Below are 23,647 nucleotides of genomic sequence, written 5' to 3' on the forward strand. Positions count from 1 at the left end.
TATTTACAGTTTCACTGCTCCTCTTACTAAGGCAAGGGGCGGGAATACCACTAGATTGCTTTAATACCTGTAATCTGCATATTACAGGAAATGCTAGTTTTGCCAAGCATCAAACATGCAGTGAAGTTGCAGGGTACAGTGCCTATTAAAGGCAATATTGATCATTACTAACAAGCCTATTAGATATCTTCCTACATTTTTGGTTGGATAAAATGAAATGAGCAGCTTTTAAATATACTAACACACACACACACGCACGCACACACACTCACAAAGAGAAAACTATTTGATAAATTATGTATATACAGATAAACATTCTTTACACTGGTCTCGATCATCTGTATTAAGGTCCCCTCCCCAAATCCCCCTCACAGGATTCTCGAACCACTATGTTGCTACAGCACTTAAAAAGAGAACTTAACCGATTTTTCGAGTCTCTCTGTAAACAATAGTTAAGGAAGCAGTGAATAATTCACAAGGAATATATAAAAATGCTGTAACATAAAATCAGTGCATCACATTCAACAACATAAAACTCTTCTGGAATGCAACTTCATACCACTCCTTACCTTTCAAATATATCTGGTTCTGGTAACTTTGAGACAAACAAAAGTTAAGGGTGTTTTCCCACTTGCCATTACCATATTCTTCAAGAAGCCATGTAATGTTTTTTTCCCCACTTAAATCTGCTACAAAGGAATTATAACTTTCTTTAGCTTGAATTCCATCATTTTATGTAACGCAAAAGAGTTACTTGTTAATCAGTTTTTACTTCTCCAGCAGCCACATTCAATTTAACTGCAGTCATATCCTTCCCCGCTCCCCTATTACTGAGAGTTGGCCCTTTCACTCTTTGGTTCCACCTACGTGACTTCGCACATCCTCCAATGACTGTAGACTACATCATGCAGAACTGTACCTACTACTTAGGTACCAGCATTTCACTGACTGCATATATTATATGTTTTTATTTAGTTTTTGCAGATTATTATGCTATATTTTGTTTTGTGGTCTAATTTTCAAAAGTCGTATCATGCACCTAAATAGGGCTTTATACTGGACGAGATGTAATTTTGTGCAACTTCACCCACCCTCCCCAAATATACATCTTCACACAAGGCTTATTACGAGTAATTCAATATATCGGAAACAAGACAGCTTTAACTGCCAACAGCCATTACATTTACGTAATAGTTTTGTGACTAACATCCTTCTGCGTCCTGCTTCCAACAACTTCACACTTTATGGTGGATTCCCAATAAGACCACATGATTCTTCAGAGTACTGAATGCACATTTTCAATGCACATAATACTATAGCAAATCTGTACAAAAATTCCATTACAGGAAATATAATACATTGATCTCAAAGTCTGGCTGCTTTGTAAAATTTGACTTTAATTCCAATGAAATTGTTCAAATTATGAAATAAATATTTCATGTTCAGCACAGCATGACTTTAGTATGTTTGTATTTTAACAATCTCATGCTCCATTGTGAAAGCAGTTAAAAGGAAAGAAAATGGCGTGAATATGTCTTTGTGAATCATTCCCACGGTAAGGACAGTTAAAATCCTTTTCTCATCTTCCTCCTCATTGTCAGGATTAGCAGTTTATTCTGTCCTTTGATTACATCTGTTAATAAAACTGATGTAGAGAAGGTACCATTAGATTCACTGTTAGCTCTATTCATAGCATGCTACTGTTCAAGGGATGTGGATTTGAGAGAAACAAATTTTCAGGCACCACTCAGATACGATATGCTCACAGGTTTGGAGGTGGGTGTTACACTAGCTGGTAGCCACTTCCAGTTGTTTGGTCATATTCTATTGTATACTGCCTTGTCCAGTCCACAATAACAGGACGAAAAAGACCGCAGCATCTGAATTCAAAGAAGTCTATAATGTTTCTTATGCATCCATGGCTAAAAAATACAAACAAAAATGGTTACATAAATATATGTTAGTCCAGCAAGTGCAACAATGTTAGTCATCATTAAGGAGGACTCCGCCCCCCGCCCCAATACATATAACTGTGCTTGTTGATACTTACAGAAACATTCACTGCTACCGAGGAGTGAAAAGCGTCAGCTATCAACCAAGAAGCCACACAGGGTTGTAAACTCTCAATAGGAAGCTTTAGGAAAGCTATGATTTCTTGGCTTCAGTTTATCTGCCCCCTTTATAATGGGGATAATACTTCTGACCTAGTGTATTGGGTTTGGGGAAGGACTGGTTACATAGCACGTGTGAGATATTACAAATACCCATTTAAATTGGCTAGAACTGAGTGAATTCATGGTTCTGATGGAACACAATTCACATATCTAATGTGGTTGCACAGTCTGGCCACTCCCACAAATGAGGGTATGATCACTATTTCATCAGACATTCTATAAGTCTCTGGATGCTGCTTTCAACAGCTCTGGATATGGTCATGTTCCCCCTAAAACAGCTTTCCAAACTTTTTATGTTGGTGACACACTTTTTAGACATGCATTATTTTGCGGCACAGTAATTCAGTTTTATTAGCAAACTGGAGGTTAAACTAACCCATTTCCCCAGGAGGAGCGTAGGGAGTGTTTGCATGGCACACTGCAGCTGACACACTAATGGGTCATGACACACGGTTTGGAAAGCTCTGCCCTAAAAGTTCAGGTCTGTGGTTTGCGGGTTCTCATGGATCAATTACTATCGCCAGAGACAAAAGTGGTCTCAATGGCTTGAGTGCCTTTATAGCTTTGTCTGATGGCCCACTCCTTATGGATAATCCGGCTTCAGTGGCTTCCTCCTTGGTAACCTCATTTAGACAACTACTGGAAAACTCTTATATGTAGGGCTGCCTTTGAAGACAGTCCAGAAACTGCAGCCTGTGCAACCAGACTGCTGATTAGACTTTTACTTTTTGATGTTATCAAATTGCTGCTGTTTGATCATACTATTGGTACCCTTAATTCCAAAGGAAGAAAGATACACAAGAGGAAGAATAAGGCAGGGTGAACGGGACAAAGAGGTTTGGGGAAAGAAGAAAATGTAGGAGTCTTTGTCAATTATTAATGGGGTCGTAGAGAAGAGAAAATGGGACCAAATTAGGGAAAGAGAAAGCAGATGTCAGTGTACTCTGAAGTATTTTTTTTCTAAGGAAGAATCTTTCATTTATGATAATATTTGTTTTGAAAGTTACTAGGTAGCTAGGATTTTTTGTGCATGTCAGTACTAATGGCGTATTTGCTTCCAAGAGAATCCAAGTATGTGAACAATATGAAATGGTAAATATTTGCATAGGCATGCATAAGTATGAGGGAGAGAGAAAAAGAACTGTAAGCTTTTTAGTTTTAGAATTTTGTTTTGTTTTGAATCTAGTGCTAAAAGGGGGGGGGTGCTAAAAGAGAAATGTGTTTCTGCTCACATTCCAGTTATTTGTTTGAGGACGTTGTCCATATTTCAATTTGTATAAAATTTCCAGAGCAGGTAACTATACAACAAAAAAATACTTTGATACCCTTCAAACAGTTTCCCCAATCAAGATCACACCCCTAACTCAGCTGCTTTCCTGGGAACATGTGGAAAGAGATTCACATCTTCTGTGGCTACCTTTTAGGGAAGGGGGGAAACAACCCAGCACCCATTCACCTGTGCCATTTAAGCTTTCCCTCACTTGTGAATACCACCTGCACGTTTGTATAAACACATTTCCATGTTTCTTTATGTACTTACTTAAATGGGCTTTCGATAGATGTTGTTGTAACTTTAAAGTGCTTATATCGTCTTGCATTCATCCTTTCATTTGTAGTAATACCTAAACAAGAGATCTGGAAGAAATGGAGGAGGAGAAATATTCAGAATCTTTGAAGATGTAGTATATAAACCCACTAAAGGAGGCATGGGGAACTTCCAGCCCATAGGTCTTATTAGGCCTGGCACAGGTCCCAATTTGGTCCACAAAGTGGTTCCACCATGTCCATCTGCCCACATCTGATATCATATATGCATCAGGCGTGGAGGAGGGAGAGATGCAGCTGCCAATGTACAATAGGGAGCCTTAAAGCACTTTCCCAAATGCTAATTAGCAAGGGAGACTTATTATCACCACCAATCGACTGTCTCCTGGGATCAGCAGGCCTGCTGGTATAGACTGTGCTATGCAGCTTCTCATGGGGTACTCCACAGCACAGCAAACTGCCTGTTGAACTCAATAGTGCAGTGAATCCAAATGGCCTTGAAGTGAGAACCTATCAGCTGACAGGTAGTGACTTAAAGCCCACTGGAATAAGATGCACTATTAAAACTCCTATAGGTAAATCTATAGCATAGGCAATCCCTGCAGAAAGTGGGGGTTGAAGCCAGAACTGTTCTGCTGTAACTTCAAGACCACCTTTGGCAGCTTAGTACAAAGATGAAACAAGTTAGAGCTAAATGGAATACTTTTTCTGTATTGCATGCTAACAGAGTTTGCGGTTAATGCACAAAAAACCTCTCTGATACACGGGATGTATACTGATGGTTGCTCTGAGCCATGATGAACTTAATAACAGCTGTGAGTTAACAGGTTCAATGATTTATTTTCAAAAACAGTCAAGCAGTAACTTTGGGCCTGCTAAAGAGAAAGTTTACCATAAGAGACTCTGTCATGTTAACATTTTCCTATTCCTACCAGACAAAACATTGTTAGTGTTATATTACTTTGCCTATTATTTTGAGACACTGGCACAAATAGGCTGTGCTTGGATTATCATAGTACATCATAGTAATCCAAGATAAGAAAGAGCTTAGCTCCTCCATTTCTGCAAGTGAGGGAACATGCCAGGACGTCCCAGTTAACAATAGTTTCTTTTTGTGTCTTAATTGCTGACCCTCATTATCTAAGCAAACCCTCACCCTCAAACACTAATGGCTACTCGGATCAATTTCTTTAGTGAGACTTTGCATGTTCTGAACTTGCCTGGGTAAAGTCTTTATTGACTATGTAAAAACAGTCAATTGCGTTTCAGTGATGCAAATTCCTTGCCAGCAGAACAGCTGCATCCAATATGTACTTGACGCCAAGTCTTTTCTACTCTCCTTGTGTGTTTCTGTCACTCATGATCATTTATGATAAAAGATACATGAAAACAGATTTGAAACTAGCCACTTATTTTTTTCAACATTTTTGTATACCAAACCCAACCAAGTTCCATAGTGCTGGCAATCAAACCTGGTGGCACCCAAAGACTTGGGAAATAAGTGCATTTCAAGTTTGATGCTTTGCATTAAAGAGAGAAACAGGCAAGGGCTTCAATATGCATTCAGATCCTCACATATGCAATGGAATCAACCCCCGGATTCTCAGGAAGGTTTCTGTCAGCAGAATGAGGAGGTAAGCACTTTTCAGTGATTTCCCATCTCCTCTGCAGCCCTCCCTCAACTTCAAATCTGCTCTGGAGAATCTCCCATCCCTCTGAAGCAGATTTAGGAGGCTGGGTGCAAGGGGAAGGGTGGGGAAAGTTTTCTTGTCCCTATTCAACTGGCCTTACTGCTTTACTGTCAGTGAGCAACACTGTTGAATGCAACCCTGCTTGTTGGCATATTAAGTGCTTTCTCCTACCTGATACATCTGACACATTAGCAGCACAGCCACCCACATGAAGTGAAATGCGCTATTCAAAAACATCCAGAACATCCAAGGTGAACAGGTGGCTATTTGTGTAATATATGTCCAAAATCCATCTGCTGTATAAGTAGTGTGACAGTGGATTCCCCAGTCTGGAATTAAAAAATACGTATCATTGGATTAGAAAATGATATCATTGGATTAGAAAATGTTTCTAAACATGAGCCTGCAGAATACAGGGCATGTTGCATGGGGAACATTTCCAAAAGCATTTTTTATGAGAAAAGAAAAACCCTACCAGGCAACAATCAAGGTATAGGTCAACGTTCACACAGAACATTGCAGGCACAGTAGGACTTAAACTAGGCATTAAGAAAATGGTTCAGGAAACAATACTCACAAGAGATACATCCATAAATCATCCAGCAAATCATGAATAGTAAAAAGAATAGATAGCCCATGAAATAACGATGGTTGCCAGCTCCTGAGAAGAAAGAATGGAAGTAAATGTATTTGTTTTTTATGCCATTTTAACAAGAGACCAGAAAGTGTGCTTCTAGTAATATATAAAGCATAACTTTCCCTGCCACAAAACTAGAAGAGTCTAGAAGAGTCTTATTTCAGCATGGCAATGCAGTTCATCACATGCTTTGCAAATAAAGCACAAGCTCCCCTGGGGAAAGAATTGGGAAGTATTCAAGAAGTAAATGAATAAGTGAGCATAAATATGCAATATGCAAATATGCAAATATACAATAAAAAGCTGACCTTCAGCCCAGTAACCTTTTCTCCTCCAAAATAAAACTATTTCATTTGCTTATGAATACTAATATTACCCTGAAATTTATATACTTATTTGAATATTTATAAACCACAAACTCAAAAAAATGAAAGTGATACACAATAAAACTATTAATGCATCATAAAATTGTACAAGAAAAAAAGACCAACACTATATGAAATCAGTTCTCTGAAAATGCTCAGGCAGAGATGAATCCAGTTGGAAGTGCTTCAAATGCAAAGCTTAAAGACTGTGTCTTAGCTTCACAGTCACTAAGATTTGTGACCATACTTGCTTCAAGATCACCTACCAAACATTCACATGAAAAATCTGCATTCCCACAAAAAACAACAACCCTGCTCTCTGCTGTATTCATTTGCTAAACTGCTTTAGCTCCCAGTGACGAAGACCGTTGGAGGTCAAGAGGCTGGGCTGAGCTTGCTTATGCTTCTAAACTATAGAATAAAAAATGTCTGGCATCTTCTTGGTCTGATAGCAGTGGTGAATACATGAATACTAAGAAACCGTGCTATGCTAAATGCACATACTATTTGAGATTGAAAGCTAAACACGATGGAAATTTTCTATTCCTTGTCAGTACTTACCTACGCAGTTACCAACCCAGGGGCAGTGATGATCAAACTTGGCTATACATCGATTGCACACACCACAGTGTTTGGACCTCACCGGTTTCCGTATCTGTTCAACAGATTTTTATATGCATACAATGTAACACGCTTTTCATATTATCAATCTTTAATATGAATTTTGAACACCATGTTACTATTGTTGTTGCTTCTACTACTCATGCATGTCATGATACCAAGAATGTAACCACGTGGAGCTTGTAGTTCTAGCTTCACCTAACAAAAATATACCTCCCTTACTTTAACTTTCCTCTAAACAGAAGCTTTGTATTTGTCACCTACACCCACTAGACAAGTCTTATATACTATACACAAGTCTTACAGCATTTGCAATCGCCAATCTCAATTAAATTGAAACAAAAAAATTCTCCTTTCCATTGAGAAACAGAATTTCCCACTGTTCTGTTTACTGCCGACACTGAAACTCTGAATTAGAGATCAAAGAAACTGATGACGATACTGATGGAAAAGCTTGCAGAGTTTGCAAAAGATTAAGTATTTTGGTGATTTTTATCGTCTGCAGTTAGATCAGTTACTTATGGGTGGATACATAAATAATTTGTATTCCATATAGAAAAAACTGAGCATAACACTGTTGTAATGCTGTCGGTGAAAACATTTCATCAAAACAAATGTCAGCGCACAAAAGATATTTTATCTTGAGAATGACACCTACAATATTTAACACTTGCATTTTAAAAATAGTGTATCTATCAAGTAATAAACAATTTGTCTGAAATACAAAATACTCAGATCTGTAGTCAAGACTATCTTATCAATGTCCCAAAGTAAGAGAACACTTATATTTCACCAAATCTCAAGTTCTTGAAAGATTTTCATACAGAGCAACAAGTTTTTAAATACCATTATAGTATCAAATAATTTATGCAACATGATATATGGTATTTAGTTTTAAAGGTTTTATATTAAAGAGTCCAGAGTTGCATGTATTTAGATTCTGGATAGAAATATAAATGTATCATAACAATCTCATAATTCCTGTATATTTTGAGAACATTATTATATAAAGCACATTCTGCTTACTTCATTACAGATGTTTTAGATAAGGTAAAACTTTTAATGAAGTGACAGCTGATTATAACTAATGTTGGTATTTACTTTATACACACCACAAACTGAACAACAAAATATCCAGTATAAGATGTGTGTGAATCTAAAATGGCACTGTAAATTTAATCTGAAGTTATTAATGGAAATTTTTTCATGGTTTTGCTCTATACTCGGAGATCTATGCACTTGTTTGATTTAGTCACAATCTGAAGTAGTCCTCTTCTATCTCCTATTTTTAGGATTGTCATTAAGGGTTGTCATTAAGATACATAGGAACAACAATAACTTTAAGAATTACTAGGAACTCTTGTATTGCTCCTGCTAAATACTTTGGTAGTGGGAAGTCTTACCACAGGGAGTGGCAACAGATACCAAAGCACACCTAGTGTACTAGAACATATATTTTTCTATTTGAACGTCTGGAACAGTCTGCTGCCCAGATTTCTATACTGACTTAAGAGAGCCACTGTATTTTGATATAAAAACCTGTGAGTGTTTTAAGTTAAGCTTCTACCCAAATCCATCTGAACTTCTGTCAAGGACATCCCACTGGAATACAGAGTGCTAACTTGGTGGGACAGGGACTCCAGTAAGGAATTTTGATATCCTGCTTTCTTCTGGATCCATCACAACCACCCTATGGACTTGCCTTTTCCTATTCCTAGGAAGCGTGGCATTCATATGCCCAAATACTGGCTTAGGATTTTAGTTGGCAGAGGCACACTTATACCCTGTATGAATATCGCAAGGTCAAAGAATACACTCATTTTCTAAATAGACATGATGTTAAAATTGGTAATTTAATTACATGTAAGCAAAAAAGCATACTACCAAACAGGTACTGCAGAATATACTGAGGTCCAGACTTCCTGTCTCTGCAAGTTCCACTATTGTCTGCAGAAAAGGAAAAATAAGAATATTTAATCATTTAAGAACCATATTCATACATGCTTCATAAGTCGACTCTAGTTGACAAACTTATGTCATAAAACAATTTACAGATAGGTAGCCGTGTTGGTCTGCCATAGTCAAAACAAAATAAAAAAATTCCTTCCAGTAGCACCTTAAAGACCAACTGAGTTAGTTCTTGGTATGAGCTTTCGTGTGCATGCACACTTCTTCAGATACACTGAAACAGAAGTCACCAGACCCTTCTATATAGTGAGAAGGTGGGGAGGGGTATTACTCAGGAGGATGGTGGGATGGGTGATTGGCAGATAGCTGTGATGAGCCTGTTGACGACTCTTAACGACTGCAATAGGTCTTACAGGAAAAAGCAAGGGGTGAGAAGGTGAAAAATGGCTTTATCATGTATAATGAGATAAGAATCCAATGTCTTTGTTCAGACCAGGTCTCTCCATGGTTTTAAGTTTGGTAATAAGTTGCAATTCAGCAGCTTCTCTTTCCAGTCTATTTCTGAAATTCCGTTGTAATAGAACAGCTACTTTGAGATCTTGTATAGAATGTCCTGGGAGATTGAAGTGTTCTCCTATTGGTTTCTCTGTCTTGTGGTTCCTGATGTCAGATTTATGTCCGTTTATTCTTTGGCGTAAGGTTTGGCCTGAATAAACGGCTCATCACAGCTATCTGCCAATCACCCATCCCACCACCCTCCTGAGTAATACCCCTCCCCACCTTCTCACTATATAGAAGGGTCTGGTGACTTCTGTTTCAGTGTATCTGAAGAAGTGTGCATGCACACGAAAGCTCATACCAAGAACTAACTCAGTTGGTCTTTAAGGTGCTACTGGAAGGAATTTTTTTATTTTGATAAAACAATTTGTTAGCCTTCAAGGTGCCAGGAGATTCTTGGCTGTTTTTACTGCAAAAGCTACCCCACTGGAAATCCCAACTTCTATCTATTAACACACTCAGATTAGTTTAACACCATCTCAAGCTTGGACAAAAAGATCTTAAGGCCATTTTATTCACATCAAAGAAATTCGGCACCATTAGAGCCTATATAAACACACATGTGTAATTGGTTCTGCCCCAATTGCCTCTAAGATACAAGGGGACTCTATCCAGTAGCAAGATCATTAGTTTCTGGCTGCTTCTCAAGACTGCACCAGCATTAGGGCTGTTGGGTTACTCCAGTAACAGGCATATCCTTTCCAACCTCAAAAATGTATCCCCTCGCATTCAGTTTGAAGCCGTTACAACCACCCTATGTTCTGCTGCGGTGACATGAAGAGGATAGCTGGGATACATTAAAATCTCCCAATACACAGAACACTATATCGGGAAGGAGAGTCTACAGCCTAGTCTTTTTTCTGGACGTGCTGGTTTCCTTTCAAGGATGACATCTTCACCTTCATTTTCAACTGGACCAAAACCAACTACACCATGTGATGAGTAATCTGTCTGGGCTTAGCCTTCAAGGTGCCACAACTCTTTCCACAATTGTTTATTGGAAGTTAAGATGCATACTTGAGGGATTGTGTGTGTGTGTGTGTGTGTGTGTGTGTGTGTGTGTGTAAGACACACACACACGTACATTTTAAACACCAGAAATATCTGGATGACCTCAGCAGATTTCCCAGTAGCAAAGCATTTAGTTTGCTTAGACTACAATTACCTCAGATGTTCTTAAATGGAAGAACTTGGCGAAACAGAGACAGAAACAATTTTCAGCAACTCCCTGTCTCCTCTGCAGCCCCCTGTGCCCCTCTGTGGGAGGCTGGGTGGGGGACACTTTCCTGTAATTGCTTTGATTAGAAAACACTTTGAGTGTGTACACAGAAAATCTAAACAGCATCTTCAACCATTAACAAGAATGGACTGTTTTGCATTTTACCTTTTTCTTTTGTTCTTCTGTGGCTTTAATTATTCCTGGGTCTGATTTCCAAGATTTTCCAAAATTGTAGAAAAGTGCAACACTATTAGCAAGAAATGGAAGGTGGATGAACACAAAATTTAGATGTATTAAATGTTAAGGAATTTGAATATGTTTTCTTTCCTGTTAAAAATAATTATTATCTGAAAATAATAGAATTCTGCAATACACTTTTTTGTTGCTAATTCATTTCACAGGGAATGTACTAGATGCATGTCAAGACATCTAATAATTCTTTTTTGTCATTTTATGCTGTTCAAGTGTATCATCTTGCCTTAATTTGTTTGATAGCTCCAAAATTAGCAGTGCAACATTATAAATGTTCTCTCAAAAGTCTGAATTCAGTTGAGCTTATTTCCTAGTCAATGTGTTTAGGATTGCAGCTTTTGTATCTCTTTAAATCATTTTCTGACAGAAAACATTGAAATGGTCAACGATTTTTTAATATATATTTTTACTGTTTATGCCTATTAATGGCCTGAAATTCCAGCTATATCACAAAAAAAAACCTCTATAATAAAAGAGATTACCGTATTTTTCGTCCCATAGGACGCTCCGTCCCATAGAACGCACCTAATTTTTTTTTGGGGGGGGGAATTCCCCCCCCAAAACCAGGTCGGGGAACAGCGGGATGGCGGCGCTGCGCCTCCCCGCTGTCCCCCGAGCTTGTGGGGCTGGCCGATGTCTGCCCGAAGCGTGGGGCGCTCTGCTTCAGCGCGCCCGCGCTCCGTGCAGCAGGCTGCTATCCGCAGCCTAGGGAGCCCTGCAGGAACTGCCGCAGGGCTCCTCAGGCTGCGGATGTCTGCCCGGCGCGCGGGGTGCTCTGCTTCAGGGCATCTTGCGTGCCGGGCAGCAGGCTGCTATCCGCAGCGTGGGGAGCCCTACAGGAACTCCCGTGGGCTCCCCAGGCTTGCTAATAGCTTCCTGAAGCCTGGAGAACGAGAGGGGTCGGTGCGCACCGACCCCTCTCACTCTCCAAGCTTCAGCGAAAGCCTGTATTTGCCCCATAGGACGCACACAGATTTCCCCTTCATTTTTGGAGGGGAAAAAGTGCGTCCTATAGGGCGAAAAATACGGTATACAGGGAATGATGAATACAATAATAATCTCTTTTGGGGGGATGGATTACATTTATATTAAAGATTCCTCCTCTTCTTCCCCTCTTAATCATTTACTGAAAAAAGGAACATGTGCTTTATCTGGAAATGAAAGTGTTGGAATAAATTGCAGACCCTTGGATTTTTTCTCCAGTATTTGAATTCCAGCTGCTTCACAATTTGAAATTAACTTTGTTAATACCTAGGTATCTGTATTTTCTTCACATTAATTTGCACATAGTATAAGCTAATTATATTTTAACAAATATTTTCTACCATGAAATTACAAATGGCCCCAGTAGCACCTTTTCTGCTTCAGTGCCTCAGCATTTATACACTCCATTGCCAAGGGAATGGCAAGCTCTAAACACACACACTTAAAACCTATTTAGCTAACATCACAAATTTCAGTGGTAACCCATCAGTTTCAAGTACAAATATGACACGCTGGAAAATATTTTTAGCATATGTAAAGGGGTTCCATAGCACTGAAATCAATGTGGGAAAGAGTTCCCTGAAGTTAGAAAGCCTGAAAACCACTGTGTTGCTGCAGATCATCAACAAAATACTGACATCAAGAAAACAATGAGCCTTAAACTTACACGCCTGGTTTGCACATTAGTGCTAATACACAGCATGTTGGTGTAACATGGCTGCAACTGTGGGTGCTTCATTCCCTGCTTGTTCCTGCCATGCTGCTAAGCGTTATGTCCAGATCCAGACTCATGGTCTGTTTCTGAGAGCAATCCCCGCAGAGGCTTGGGAGGGAAGCTGCGCGCCCGCCAACCATATGGTTGGTGGGGTGCAGCTGGCGGGCGTACAGTGAAAGGGGAGGCCGCTGGCAAAGCCACACAGCTCTTCCACTCGCTGGGGAGTGCCCTGAGAGGCCAGTGCCCTGGCGCAACGCACCACTAAGCCCTATAGGAAAGATGGCTCTGAAGAAAACACACTATGTCAAACCATGTGCTTGTTTCTCAGCAGCCTGGTAGGAGGGAGGGGGAGCACACTGCATGTACACATTATAAACCATACTTGATTTAATGTGATATGCAAAGAAAACCATGGTCACCATTTAGCCAAGACATAAATTTCAATTGGACTTCATCACCTTTGTGTAGAAATATGTCATTATAACAGGGCTTTTGAATCTAAGTCTCAAGTTAAAGTTCCCAAAAGAATATGGTACAGTCGTACCTTGGAAGTCGAAAGGAATCCGTTCTGGAAGTCCGTTTGACTTCCAAAACGTTTGGAAACCAAAGTGTGGCTTCTGATTGGCTGCAGGAAGCTGCTGCAGCCAACTGGAAGCTACAGAAGTCCAGTCAGACATTCGGCTTCCAAAACAGTTCGCAAACCAGAAGAGTCACTTCCAGGTTTGCAGCGTTCGGGAGCCAAAACGTTCAAGAACTAAGCTGTTTGAAAACCAAGGTACGACTACATGTTTTCCTAAGTACCAGCATTCATTTCAATTACTAAACCACATGTCTAGACCACTAAAAAGAAGCTAGCAGAGAAAACTGTATTATGTTCTACTACAAAAAAGCTAGATGTCCTTAATTGTCTGTCTGGCATTAAACCTCTGACAGAGAGATGCTTTCAAAACTGGACAGTATGTTCCTGTGACTAAGAAGCAAGAGATAGGTCCAAGCCAAAGGAAAAGATTAGATGGTTCCCCCCTACCCTTGTATGGTCACATTTGCCTGTTTTTAGTGCTCTACACAATGAGCTAACAGAACTACCTCTGTAGTTGGGCCTCTGAACTTATATAAGTGGGGAAGGTTAAGAAGATGTTGCTACATGAAATGCAGACATCTTGAAAAGCACTTGCTTTAACAGGAATAGAGGACAACATATCCTTTATCCTAATAATGGTGAGGAAAGTATGTAAGAGTACTGAGGGGGATCGCATGGTATCACCCAACACCAATTTCTCTCTTTTATAGGTTGTCTTTCCTGCTGTTATAGGCTATTATTGAAGCTAACCAGATTCCCTCTTATGTAAGGTTTATAAAACAGTATCAAAGCCTGTTTCGATGCAAGGTTAGAAGGCAACCCTAGACAGCACAGAAATAACTAAACAGACCTCAAGAGTCCCAAGTGGAATGCAGTGAGTAAATACAAAATATTACTTTTCATCATAATTCTAGTGACAAGCTAGATATTTAAATTAATCAATCTGGATGCCCTTTTATTTCTGATCAAAACATATTACAGAAGCAGATTTATAAAAGGCTGCCACAGAGACATTTAGTCAGATATCACATTATTCTTCCTACTGAGAAGAAAGAAGGCACTGTTCTCTGATGCAATTGATTTCATCAAACTGTAAGACATATGAGAATAAATTCTTACCCTGACCACAATTTTTCTACTTCATTCTATAAAACAGAGCACATGTCATATTTTTTTTCCTAACAAGTTGCAGACAAGCTGACTGACAGCAGAACTTGAATGGCTAGAAGAACTAATAATTGAGGCTGGCAACATTAATCAGTTAAAGTAAACTGACATGTAGGATTTAGAGGGGACTGTTCTGGCAGCACCCACATCGCAAATGTAGTATCTACTTGTACTCTGCTATAATGTCATTAAATGTTCATAAATATTAACTTCAGAAGGAGCCAGTAATCGGGATATGACAATCAGCACAGCTACTGAGAAAGCAAAGTCAACATGAGCAAGAAGGAAACACTTATGTAGAGCCAAAATAAAAATAAAAATGAAGAGATTGAAAGCAAGGGGGTAGAAGACTAGGACTAAATATTGCTAGGTTTAAGGACTTGTTAAAAAAAATCTTATTTTAACTTATTTTGCCACAAATCAGTAAAACCTGTGAGCTTGTGTTTTGAGTAATTTAACTAATGGGTATACACACACACAATTAACCATGTTGTCTGGGGATAATGGGAATCCAACAACGGATTCCCCATCCCTGCCTTATGTAATTAAGTCTGTCCCCTTCAATCTGTATGTCCTACTATCTGCTTTTACTTATTCCATCTGGCCCAGTCCCCTTTTACTTACTGTCATGCTTCACTACCTCTCGTGTTCGCTTGTCTCCTCCTTCAGCTTCACTCAAGTCCCTTAACCCTTTTCCATGACCTGTCTGAACCATAAAACTTCCACATCCTCTTGGTTAAACTTCAATTTCTTAAAATTCTAGCCTCTTAATTTTCTGGAATGTGAGCACTGGAATATAACCCACTAAAATGAAAAAAATTCAAATGCTGAGCACAATATAAAGGATATCGTTCCAAAACCAGAAAAACCATGTCACATACATCCAGAATTTTGTTGCTAGGTAGATTCCAAGGGGCAGTGCACTATGCATTGAATGATCAAAGAATGATCTGCGAAACAAAGAACATAATAGGTTATTACATATTCAAAAATGGGTGTGCTAGCTCATTCACAAACAAGTAAATATAGCCTTATTTTTAAAAAACAAAGAAGCAAACACTAGAGCTTTAAATAACCTGTCCATTTGCTACAAAAGGTTTTAATAATCTAAATTACTCAACAACCAGCAAGTATTTTTACACCTCAGAAAGTTGCAAGAGTTCATAATTACTAGGTTCAGAACATGAATCTGTTCAGCTTGTAATGTTCAAATGAAGAAGATTTTATATATGCATGACCAGAGTTCAGGATGGCCAGGCTGCTTTGTAAGCATGTTCACCAATGTTGTTAACCACTACATTAAATTATTAATTTAAATTACGTGACCACCTAAACAGACAGATTTTAATTTTTTGTTTGTTTGTAATTTTTGCTTTTTAGGTCAATTTTCCCAATTGTTACTTGCATACATATTATATATCCTGTCCCCTAACCAGGTCTAAAACAGTTTCATACTCCTGCTTGCATGTGTTTTGTTAAAGTAGATTTGGAAATAAAGTTTTCTTCTAAAGCCACATTTTGACAGCAGTTAAAAATAAGGCTGAACAGCACACTCAGCAAAACTCAAAATGATAGTTATTTTAACAGACTTTGAAGAAAAAGCCAAACCCAGAACATGAGCTGTAGTAATATAATCTCTTATACTTACACAAGAGATTCCAGTGTTTAAAATATTTATCTGACATGTGCTATATTACACTGACAATAAATAAATTTAAGATTCTCAACCATTCAAACTTTCTTTGTTTAATAATCTTACTACGAATGCATTTCTCTTTGCCATTAAAATTAGAGTCATTAAAATTAAGAGGCATATACAGGCTATCATTGTGTTGCACAGGGTTTCTGCTCTGAAACCCTGTGCTTGTCAGTGGAGCCCGTGTAAGCCCACCCCACCCCTTTTGTGATGTTTTTGGGCTCCTTCCAGGTTCAGAGCCATGCACATATGCACAATCAAGTATCATTCGAACATGCCTAAACTGGGCATTGCCTGTAATAATTCTTGTCTTTTTTAATCCACTCACTGAATACTAATATCCCTTTTAAAAAATCCAAAAATATCCTCCTTAAAGAAGTCTGCTTATTACAGACCATTACGTTATGGAAATAAAAGAGTAGGGTATTTTCATTTCTATAGAAAATAAGCTAATCATTTTATAGAGGGATTTCAATATTTGGTTTGTGAAAGAGGAAACATTACTGTTGAGCAGGCAGACACATTTTCATACAACACAACTAGTTGATGATTCATAATGTGACTGATGTGGTATTTAATGTTGTTTTTTTGCTCAGAGATAAAATATGAATGCCACTTCAATCTAGCACAGTAAGTCTCCTATAAACTAACTGGAAGGCAGGATAGAAGGGCATCAAAACACAATTTTCTTTACTTATCCTGAACAATCATTTAATGGAAAAGTGAATTAGGTAAAACATTTTCCCCCAAGAATGGGGCTTTTATAAACCTGTCAGTATTTTATGTAAAACCAAACTATCTACTCCAACATATTCACTAATTAAATACTTACTTGGAAAGAAATTGAACCATAGCCCAAACACCACCATACATTAGTCCTTTAATGAGCCAAGAATCGATATCAAGGTCGGCTATAAACCCAACCAGCCAAATAACTAGGAAAGGTGTTCCCAGCATCACCTTCTGACGAAATTCCTACATAAAAAGACAAACAACAATTAATTAACCTGGATATTTATGAACTGTATAAAAAGTTAGTGCTTCATTTTAACACTCAGATACTTCATAACAAGTTTAATATGTACAAAGAGGGGTTTATCTGCAAGACTAGGAAGGATCCTAGATTCAGAAAAAATGCAAGATGCCTAGGATTGGTCAATCATTTCTCACTGCAGTGAGAGGAGAATGGCAAATTTGGGGATGGGAAAGACGCGTAAACCCAAGACTCCCAATACCTCCTGGTACAAACTGTAGTGGGGTGTCATCTAAGCAGGGTCAGAAATTATTTTTAAAAGAGCACATTACATGAGTCATCACTTAAAGATTCTTCTCACCTTATCAGCCCTCAGCTTTCTGAGAAATGATGGATTGTCATATCCCTTTGCCTGCCTTGCCTCCTGTAGATGGTTTATCATCCAAACATTTTTTCTTTGCTTTGCTAAATCAAGTGGTGATTCACCCTGTCAAGAGTATGAAAGATTAACAATTTTAAAAAGGAAAAAAGCACAACAATTTCACTTTTAGAAATAGTAACATAAGCATTTAAAACTACTTAATAGTTTTAAAACATGTAATATTACTATGTTGTTCTTATAAAGCATTATTTTAGTTGCTAATTTATTTTATGCTATGGAGTTACTTTCTTCCAATCTTTTCTCAGTTTAATCAGTTTCATCAAATGAAATAAAATCTTTGCTATTTCTGTGTATTGCAACAATGAATTCATTCATTATCCTTAGTGTGCATACGTAATAATTAATGGGAGTTTAAAAGTTGCTTAGCTCTCTAGTTTGGAACAATTGGTTCTCTCTCAAATATTAACAAGCAGCAATATCCATTCATGGAATTTCACAAACAGTGAACAATGCTTATTGCTTAGTTATCAATGCCATGTACATTCAGTTGATACAGATGTTCAATCTGTACCTCTTGTGGACTGCATGTGTAGGTGTGTATTCGATTGTTGTTCTGATGCACTTACATGCAGTGAAAAATCAAAATTATACTTGCTTACCCTACTCCTATGAAATTTTCACATTTTGGATTTAACACTTTGATGGGTAGAGTCCCACACACCTAGGTTCTATCAGCATGTTCTATATATCTTTTTCTGTGTACAGATTATACATCTGTAGGATTCTACGTATGTAAGCCCTAAACCATGTGGTTGTTGGAAGCCTTTGATGGGGACCCAAAGCTAATCAGGATTACTCAAATGCAAAGAGAGAGTGTTCCTCTTAAGTTCAGGCATGCTCTCTGGCTTGCTTGAACTCAGCACAGGTAGTCCTGCTGTTTATTTTAGCATTGTTCCAGATTTAATGATGGTGGGAGATGCTTCAGAGAGAAGGTTGGCAAACCACTCTCTTAGTGCCCCCTCCCTGTTAAACATCATGGAACACTGTAAAAAGCAGAGTGGGATGTGCTTCAGAGAGTGATTTGCGAAGCATTCTCTAAAGGTCCTCTTGCCCTCCTTTAATCATTGCTCCAGCAAGGGATTTTGACAGGTAGGTGAGGCAGTCCACCTGTATGCAGACGTAACATCTGCATGCGTGGATCTGACACACACATTAAAAGCACCTGAAAACAGGTAGGTTTCTCACAATTCACTAGTATTCTAAACAACCACCACTAAAAGTCTAAAAAATGAAACAAACTAATGTACTGATTGCAGATACCTGATTGGCAGCTTGTACTATTCACCGAGCATTCAGAAGTACCTTTACTAGCCAAGCAATCAATGACTAATTTTTATAATCTCTTCCCCAATTCAGAAGGTTGAACAAAATGTCCTATAATAGGTACCTATCTACAGCTATTTTAGGCAAATGTGATTCTCCATTCCCCCCCCCCCCCAGTGCATGTACTGCTAACAATTCATGGTCGCTTCCCTGAGCAAGCCCCACCCACTTTGCATAAAATAACAATGTCAAAGGACAAAGATATGTGAAGTTATACTCCAATTGCATGAGTTCAGAGCAAGGTAATTCCTTTAGATCACTCTATTGTAGAAATCCTCCCCATCTAAAAAGCAAAAGAAAAACCCAAACTGAAAATTGCCTCACAATATATGGGGTTGTACCCTAAATCTATCACAGTGATTTCTTACAGAACCGTACTGCTGATTTACACCTCAAGAAAGAAAGAAAAGGTTGTGACTGTTCTTGTAGTATAGAGGAGGCAAAAAACAACCAACTGAAGGTACCTCCAGCTCCAGTTTTGCACTCCTCCACTCTTCTACTGAAGGTAACTCCCCTCCTAAACAAAGCATTCATGGAGGCTTGAAAAATGGCTGAATCCTCCATCGTTCGGCCCCCGCCTAAAAAAAAATGAGACAGGTACCAGAAACTGAAAAATCACCCAAGGAAAGGCAAATAGCCTTTGAGACAAGAGTACAATGCCAAAGGAGTACACGTTTGAATTCCATCATCAGTAGAGACTAGACACCTAATCAGAGTTAGGCATTTAATTTCTATTGATAGGATTTGTGCACCAAAACCTTATGGGTGACTTGGAAATTTAGCCCAGTGATCATCACTGGGGAATTCAAAAGCAGCAAAACCCAGGCAACAATTTATTGGTCTCCAAAGGGGGAGTTTCCTTCCACCTGAACAGTGTATTGAAAAAGCTTAGGCCACAAAGATATCAATTTACCAAACAGGACTTTCCCCAGCAGAAGCAAAAGAAATGAGCTCAAAAGCAGCTAATACCCTGCTAGTCAGTACATCCACTCATTTCCTACATTTGCACAGCTTTGGAAACCATTATCAATGATACAGGGTGAGTCTTTTAAAAGAGGCCCCGTGGAACATGTGTACTCTGTATCCACAGGGCGTCTTTTAAAGGACTCACCCTGTAGATAGATAGATAGATAGATAGATAGATATAGATAGATGATAGATATAGATAAGAGAGAGAGACCATACAAATCAACTAACCAAATTTGAGGCTTCTCTCAATAATATGAAGCCATGAATGGGGAACCCTCCAGAGCAGATGGGGGGAGAGGGGCAGGGAATGGAGGACTGCCGAAAATTCCCTCCCTCCCAGTTCTGCTGACAGAAGCCTTATTGTCAGCTGTGGGAATAGATACAATAGGTGACTCTTAAAAGTAGAATTACAGGTTACTTTTAGAGGAATAACTAGAGTTGCAAAACCAAAGTTAAACGTAGATGTGTATGCTTTTCTTTCAAATATATGGCAGGAAAAGACCACTATATATTAATTATGAATATGTACCATGTTCTATATCATAGCAAATGAGATCTGAATCACCAAAAAGCTTCCTAAAATATGCTTCTAGTGTATATTTGTATTTTTACCTAGCAAGTTCTTTAAAGCCACTCCTGTAGCACATTCACTATTAGTATGCATACTTTCCTATTATTTTTCCTGGTCCCCCCTCCCCCATAATCACAATATCCAAGATAAAAAGAAATAAAATTATATCCATACCCAGGCCCTAAATTAGATCACACCAAGATACCTCTCATATTATTTTTTTTAAAAAAGAGGTAGCATGCTTTTGCTCACTTCGGTGCCCTGATGTCTAACAAAGGCATAATACTGCCTGTTCAAAAAGAAATTTATGTTACTGAAGTCATGATGAACTTGCTATCCAATCAAAAAGGCAGGCTTTTATTTTTAAGTGTTAGGTTTAAAAGTGTCTCAGAGGAGATGTTCCAGTAAAAACAAAGAATTCTGCAAGTTAAGGGCATAATTTATTATAAGACTTATCACGCCTTTCAAGGATCAAGGGGGGGGGGGAATCCTTAAAAGGCTAAAGAATGACAGTAACTTTATCCCTACAATTTCAGCTGAGTGTCAGAAGGCACAGCCAGAAATAAAGCAACAGTTTAAAAAAAACGTTACTACTCCCCTCAAAGGGTATACCACAATTCAAGGGGAATGATCTGCCACTCTGTTGCAGGGCTTAAGATTCTACAGGCCTCCTCTTGTTACAAACAACCAGCAACATGTTTGTATCTCGTACAATTTAGAGAGGGGAAAAGAGAGAGAAAATACTTAAACCCACCCCGAGGCCCTGGGACAGGCAGAAAGCTAAGATGATACTCATGAAAAAACTGAGATAACCTACAGGGAAGAAGCTTGCCAAAGTACCCTACTACTCACTTGACTATTTCATTACATACTTCTATTATACACTGGCCAAGGTACCCAGCCATATGCCTAGAAACTCCATGCTAAAACTAAAAACAGCTATTTGATTTCAACCCAGTCAAACAGAAATGACGTTCCTGACAGCTTAAAAGGCAAATTCAGGCAGAAAGAACATCCAACTTTTCACTCATTTCTCACCACAGCCTGGGGAAGTTTGCTTTTCTCTGTCAAATCCCTCTGATAACCACATGTAGTGTGAAACACACACAAGAAACCTAACAGTCAATTTTAAGAAGTTTATTAAGGATGGTGGTAGGAGAACAAAGGGGAAAGGGAGAATGGTGATTTAGGAAATAAAGAAAACCTTTTAGAAAAACAGACTAAGTCTATGATCTGTATACTCACAAAGCTAGGGCCTTCATCATAAATAATGCAGCATCTTGGGTGGTCAGAGGGGAGGGTAATGGATGACAGAATGTTGGTAACATTCCAGTTTTTAGGGTTCTCAACCCAAGTAAGATTTGATTGGCAGACGGCTTAAAACAGCCGATCAGATAAGTGGCACACAGCCAAGAAAGGTCTTACCACCTTTGGGAAGTTGGGAGATGGGGCTGATACAACCTTAATGACTGCCAGATTTAGCCAACTTCCCTGCTAAATAACAGGCTCTCCTCAGTTTTTGTATTTGGACCTGGTGTGGAGCTACATGGTATGTCTGCCTCTATGTCAGCAGTGGCAGAGGTGTATGGCGGCAGCACTGGCCATACTGAGTTCTCCCACCACCAAACTCAAACACATCTTCACTGCAGCAGCAGTGATGAGTTGCCTCACACCAGAAGCTGGCAGCACAACTACCACTGGGAGCAAGGCCAGTCCTACTACCGGAACCACCAAGAGTTCTCTTATTGTTAAGCAGGAGGTAAGGCTGTGCCACTGGCTAATACTGGCAAGGTCAGCTTGTAAGGTGTGGAACTTGAGCAGGGTATCCCAGAGGAGATGTCAGATGCAGTGTATATCTCACCTGTCACCTGGGAGCAGCCAGACTGCCTCAGTGGGATAGATGGGAAGCACGGATCACTCCCAACAACCAGCTTGATTAATCACCTCCAACTCCTGAACTGTGCTGCTTGGTCGTTTTAAGAACAACTGCTTAAGAATTAATGACTGACTTTGATTTCCCTCCCTCTTCCTTCCCCTTTTCCTTGTGCACCATATTTTTGTAGATTGCAAGCCTTTAGCCTTCTTTTAATTGATTTCATGTATGCCACTCTAAGGGACGCGGGTGGCGCTGTGGGTTAAACCACAGAGCCTAGGACTTGCCGATCAGAAGGTCAGCGGTTCGAATCCCCGCAATGGGGTGAGCTCCCGTTGCTCCGTCCCTGCTCCTGCCAACCTAGCAGTTCAAAAGCATGTCAAAGTGCAAGTAGATAAATAGGTACCGCTCTGGCGGGAAGGTAAATGGCGTTTCTGTGCACTGTTGTGGTTCGCCAGAAGCGGCTTTGTCATGCTGACCACATGACCCGGAAGCTGTACACCAGCTACCTCGGCCAATAAAGCGAGATGAGCGCCGCAACCCCAGAGTCAGTCATGACTGGACCTAATGGTCAGGGGTCCCTTTACCTTTTACTATGTCACTCTAGAAGCCTTTTTAGCTGAAAAGCGAGCTACAAATCCTCTTAATAATGATGATGATCTTCAGTATCCTTTCCTCAAGAGAGGCAGCAGCATGGCAGTGGTGGGCACTGGGGAGGAAAAGGAACAGCAACAAGCAATTCTCTCTCCTATACTACCACCACTCATCCTATGAAAAGCTACCAGCCCATCACACCGAGCACAAGAGATGGGATTACTTTGAGCTGGCAGTGGACCCAAACTATGCCATCTGCCTGCACTGCAGGAAACAGCTGAGTAGGAGGAAGGTTCCAAGGCATTGCATCTCCAGCAACTTTATAATGTACTTGCACAGGCAGCACCAGTCCTCTTGATTAGGGAAAAGGCAGAGCCCAACAAGTCAATCAGGAAGGGCAAGAGGTACACACTGCAGAATGACTCTCAAGCTTCCCCCCGCCCCCACAAACACCCAAAAAAGCAGCAGCTCAGGCAGTAACAATGCAGGATATGCGGTAGGGAAGTATGGATCCACCAGATGAATGCTTCCAATTCCTATGCCAACCTACTACTCAAATCACTTTTCTTGCAGCTTTGTGTGCACTGCTACCTGGATGCCCATAAACAAAACCACTAGGAGAAAACTGAATCCCTTCAGCCGCCCCACCCTCAAAAATTCAACTTTAAAGGCGGCTAGTACAAAAACCTTCTTGTCTACAATTTGGCAGGTTCTAAATTCATAACAATTGCTGACAAAACATTAGGGCAAACAGAGGGAATCTTTTTCTTTTAGCCATCTCCCAAAAGGC

The 23,647-nt window shown here is 39.4% G+C and overlaps 1 protein-coding gene across 2 annotated transcripts in view; it reads right to left on the minus strand.

The window, feature by feature from the left end:
- Window positions 1–678: 678 nt before the first annotated feature.
- Window positions 679–23,647, minus strand: part of ZDHHC17 (zDHHC palmitoyltransferase 17) — a 49,589-nt gene continuing 26,620 nt past the window's right edge. Inside the window, exons 8-17 of one of the 2 annotated variants that reach the window (XM_079991836.1) lie at window positions 17,447–17,572; window positions 16,945–17,087; window positions 15,264–15,366; window positions 10,884–11,006; window positions 8,918–8,980; window positions 6,974–7,067; window positions 5,988–6,071; window positions 5,582–5,739; window positions 3,715–3,809; window positions 679–1,922 (exon numbers count right to left, since the gene is read on the minus strand). In XM_079991836.1, the coding sequence (XP_079847962.1) occupies window positions 1,784–1,922; window positions 3,715–3,809; window positions 5,582–5,739; window positions 5,988–6,071; window positions 6,974–7,067; window positions 8,918–8,980; window positions 10,884–11,006; window positions 15,264–15,366; window positions 16,945–17,087; window positions 17,447–17,572 (1,128 nt within the window). In that variant the 3' untranslated portion in view covers window positions 679–1,783. Of the gene's footprint in view, window positions 1,923–3,714; window positions 3,810–5,581; window positions 5,740–5,987; window positions 6,072–6,973; window positions 7,068–8,914; window positions 8,981–10,883; window positions 11,007–15,263; window positions 15,367–16,944; window positions 17,088–17,446; window positions 17,573–23,647 lie in introns of both variants that reach the window. The other variant, XM_079991835.1, reaches the window with a different exon arrangement.

Source organism: Podarcis cretensis, assembly GCF_951804945.1.
Source record: "Podarcis cretensis genome assembly, chromosome: 10".
Classification (NCBI taxonomy): Eukaryota; Metazoa; Chordata; class Lepidosauria; order Squamata; family Lacertidae; genus Podarcis; species Podarcis cretensis.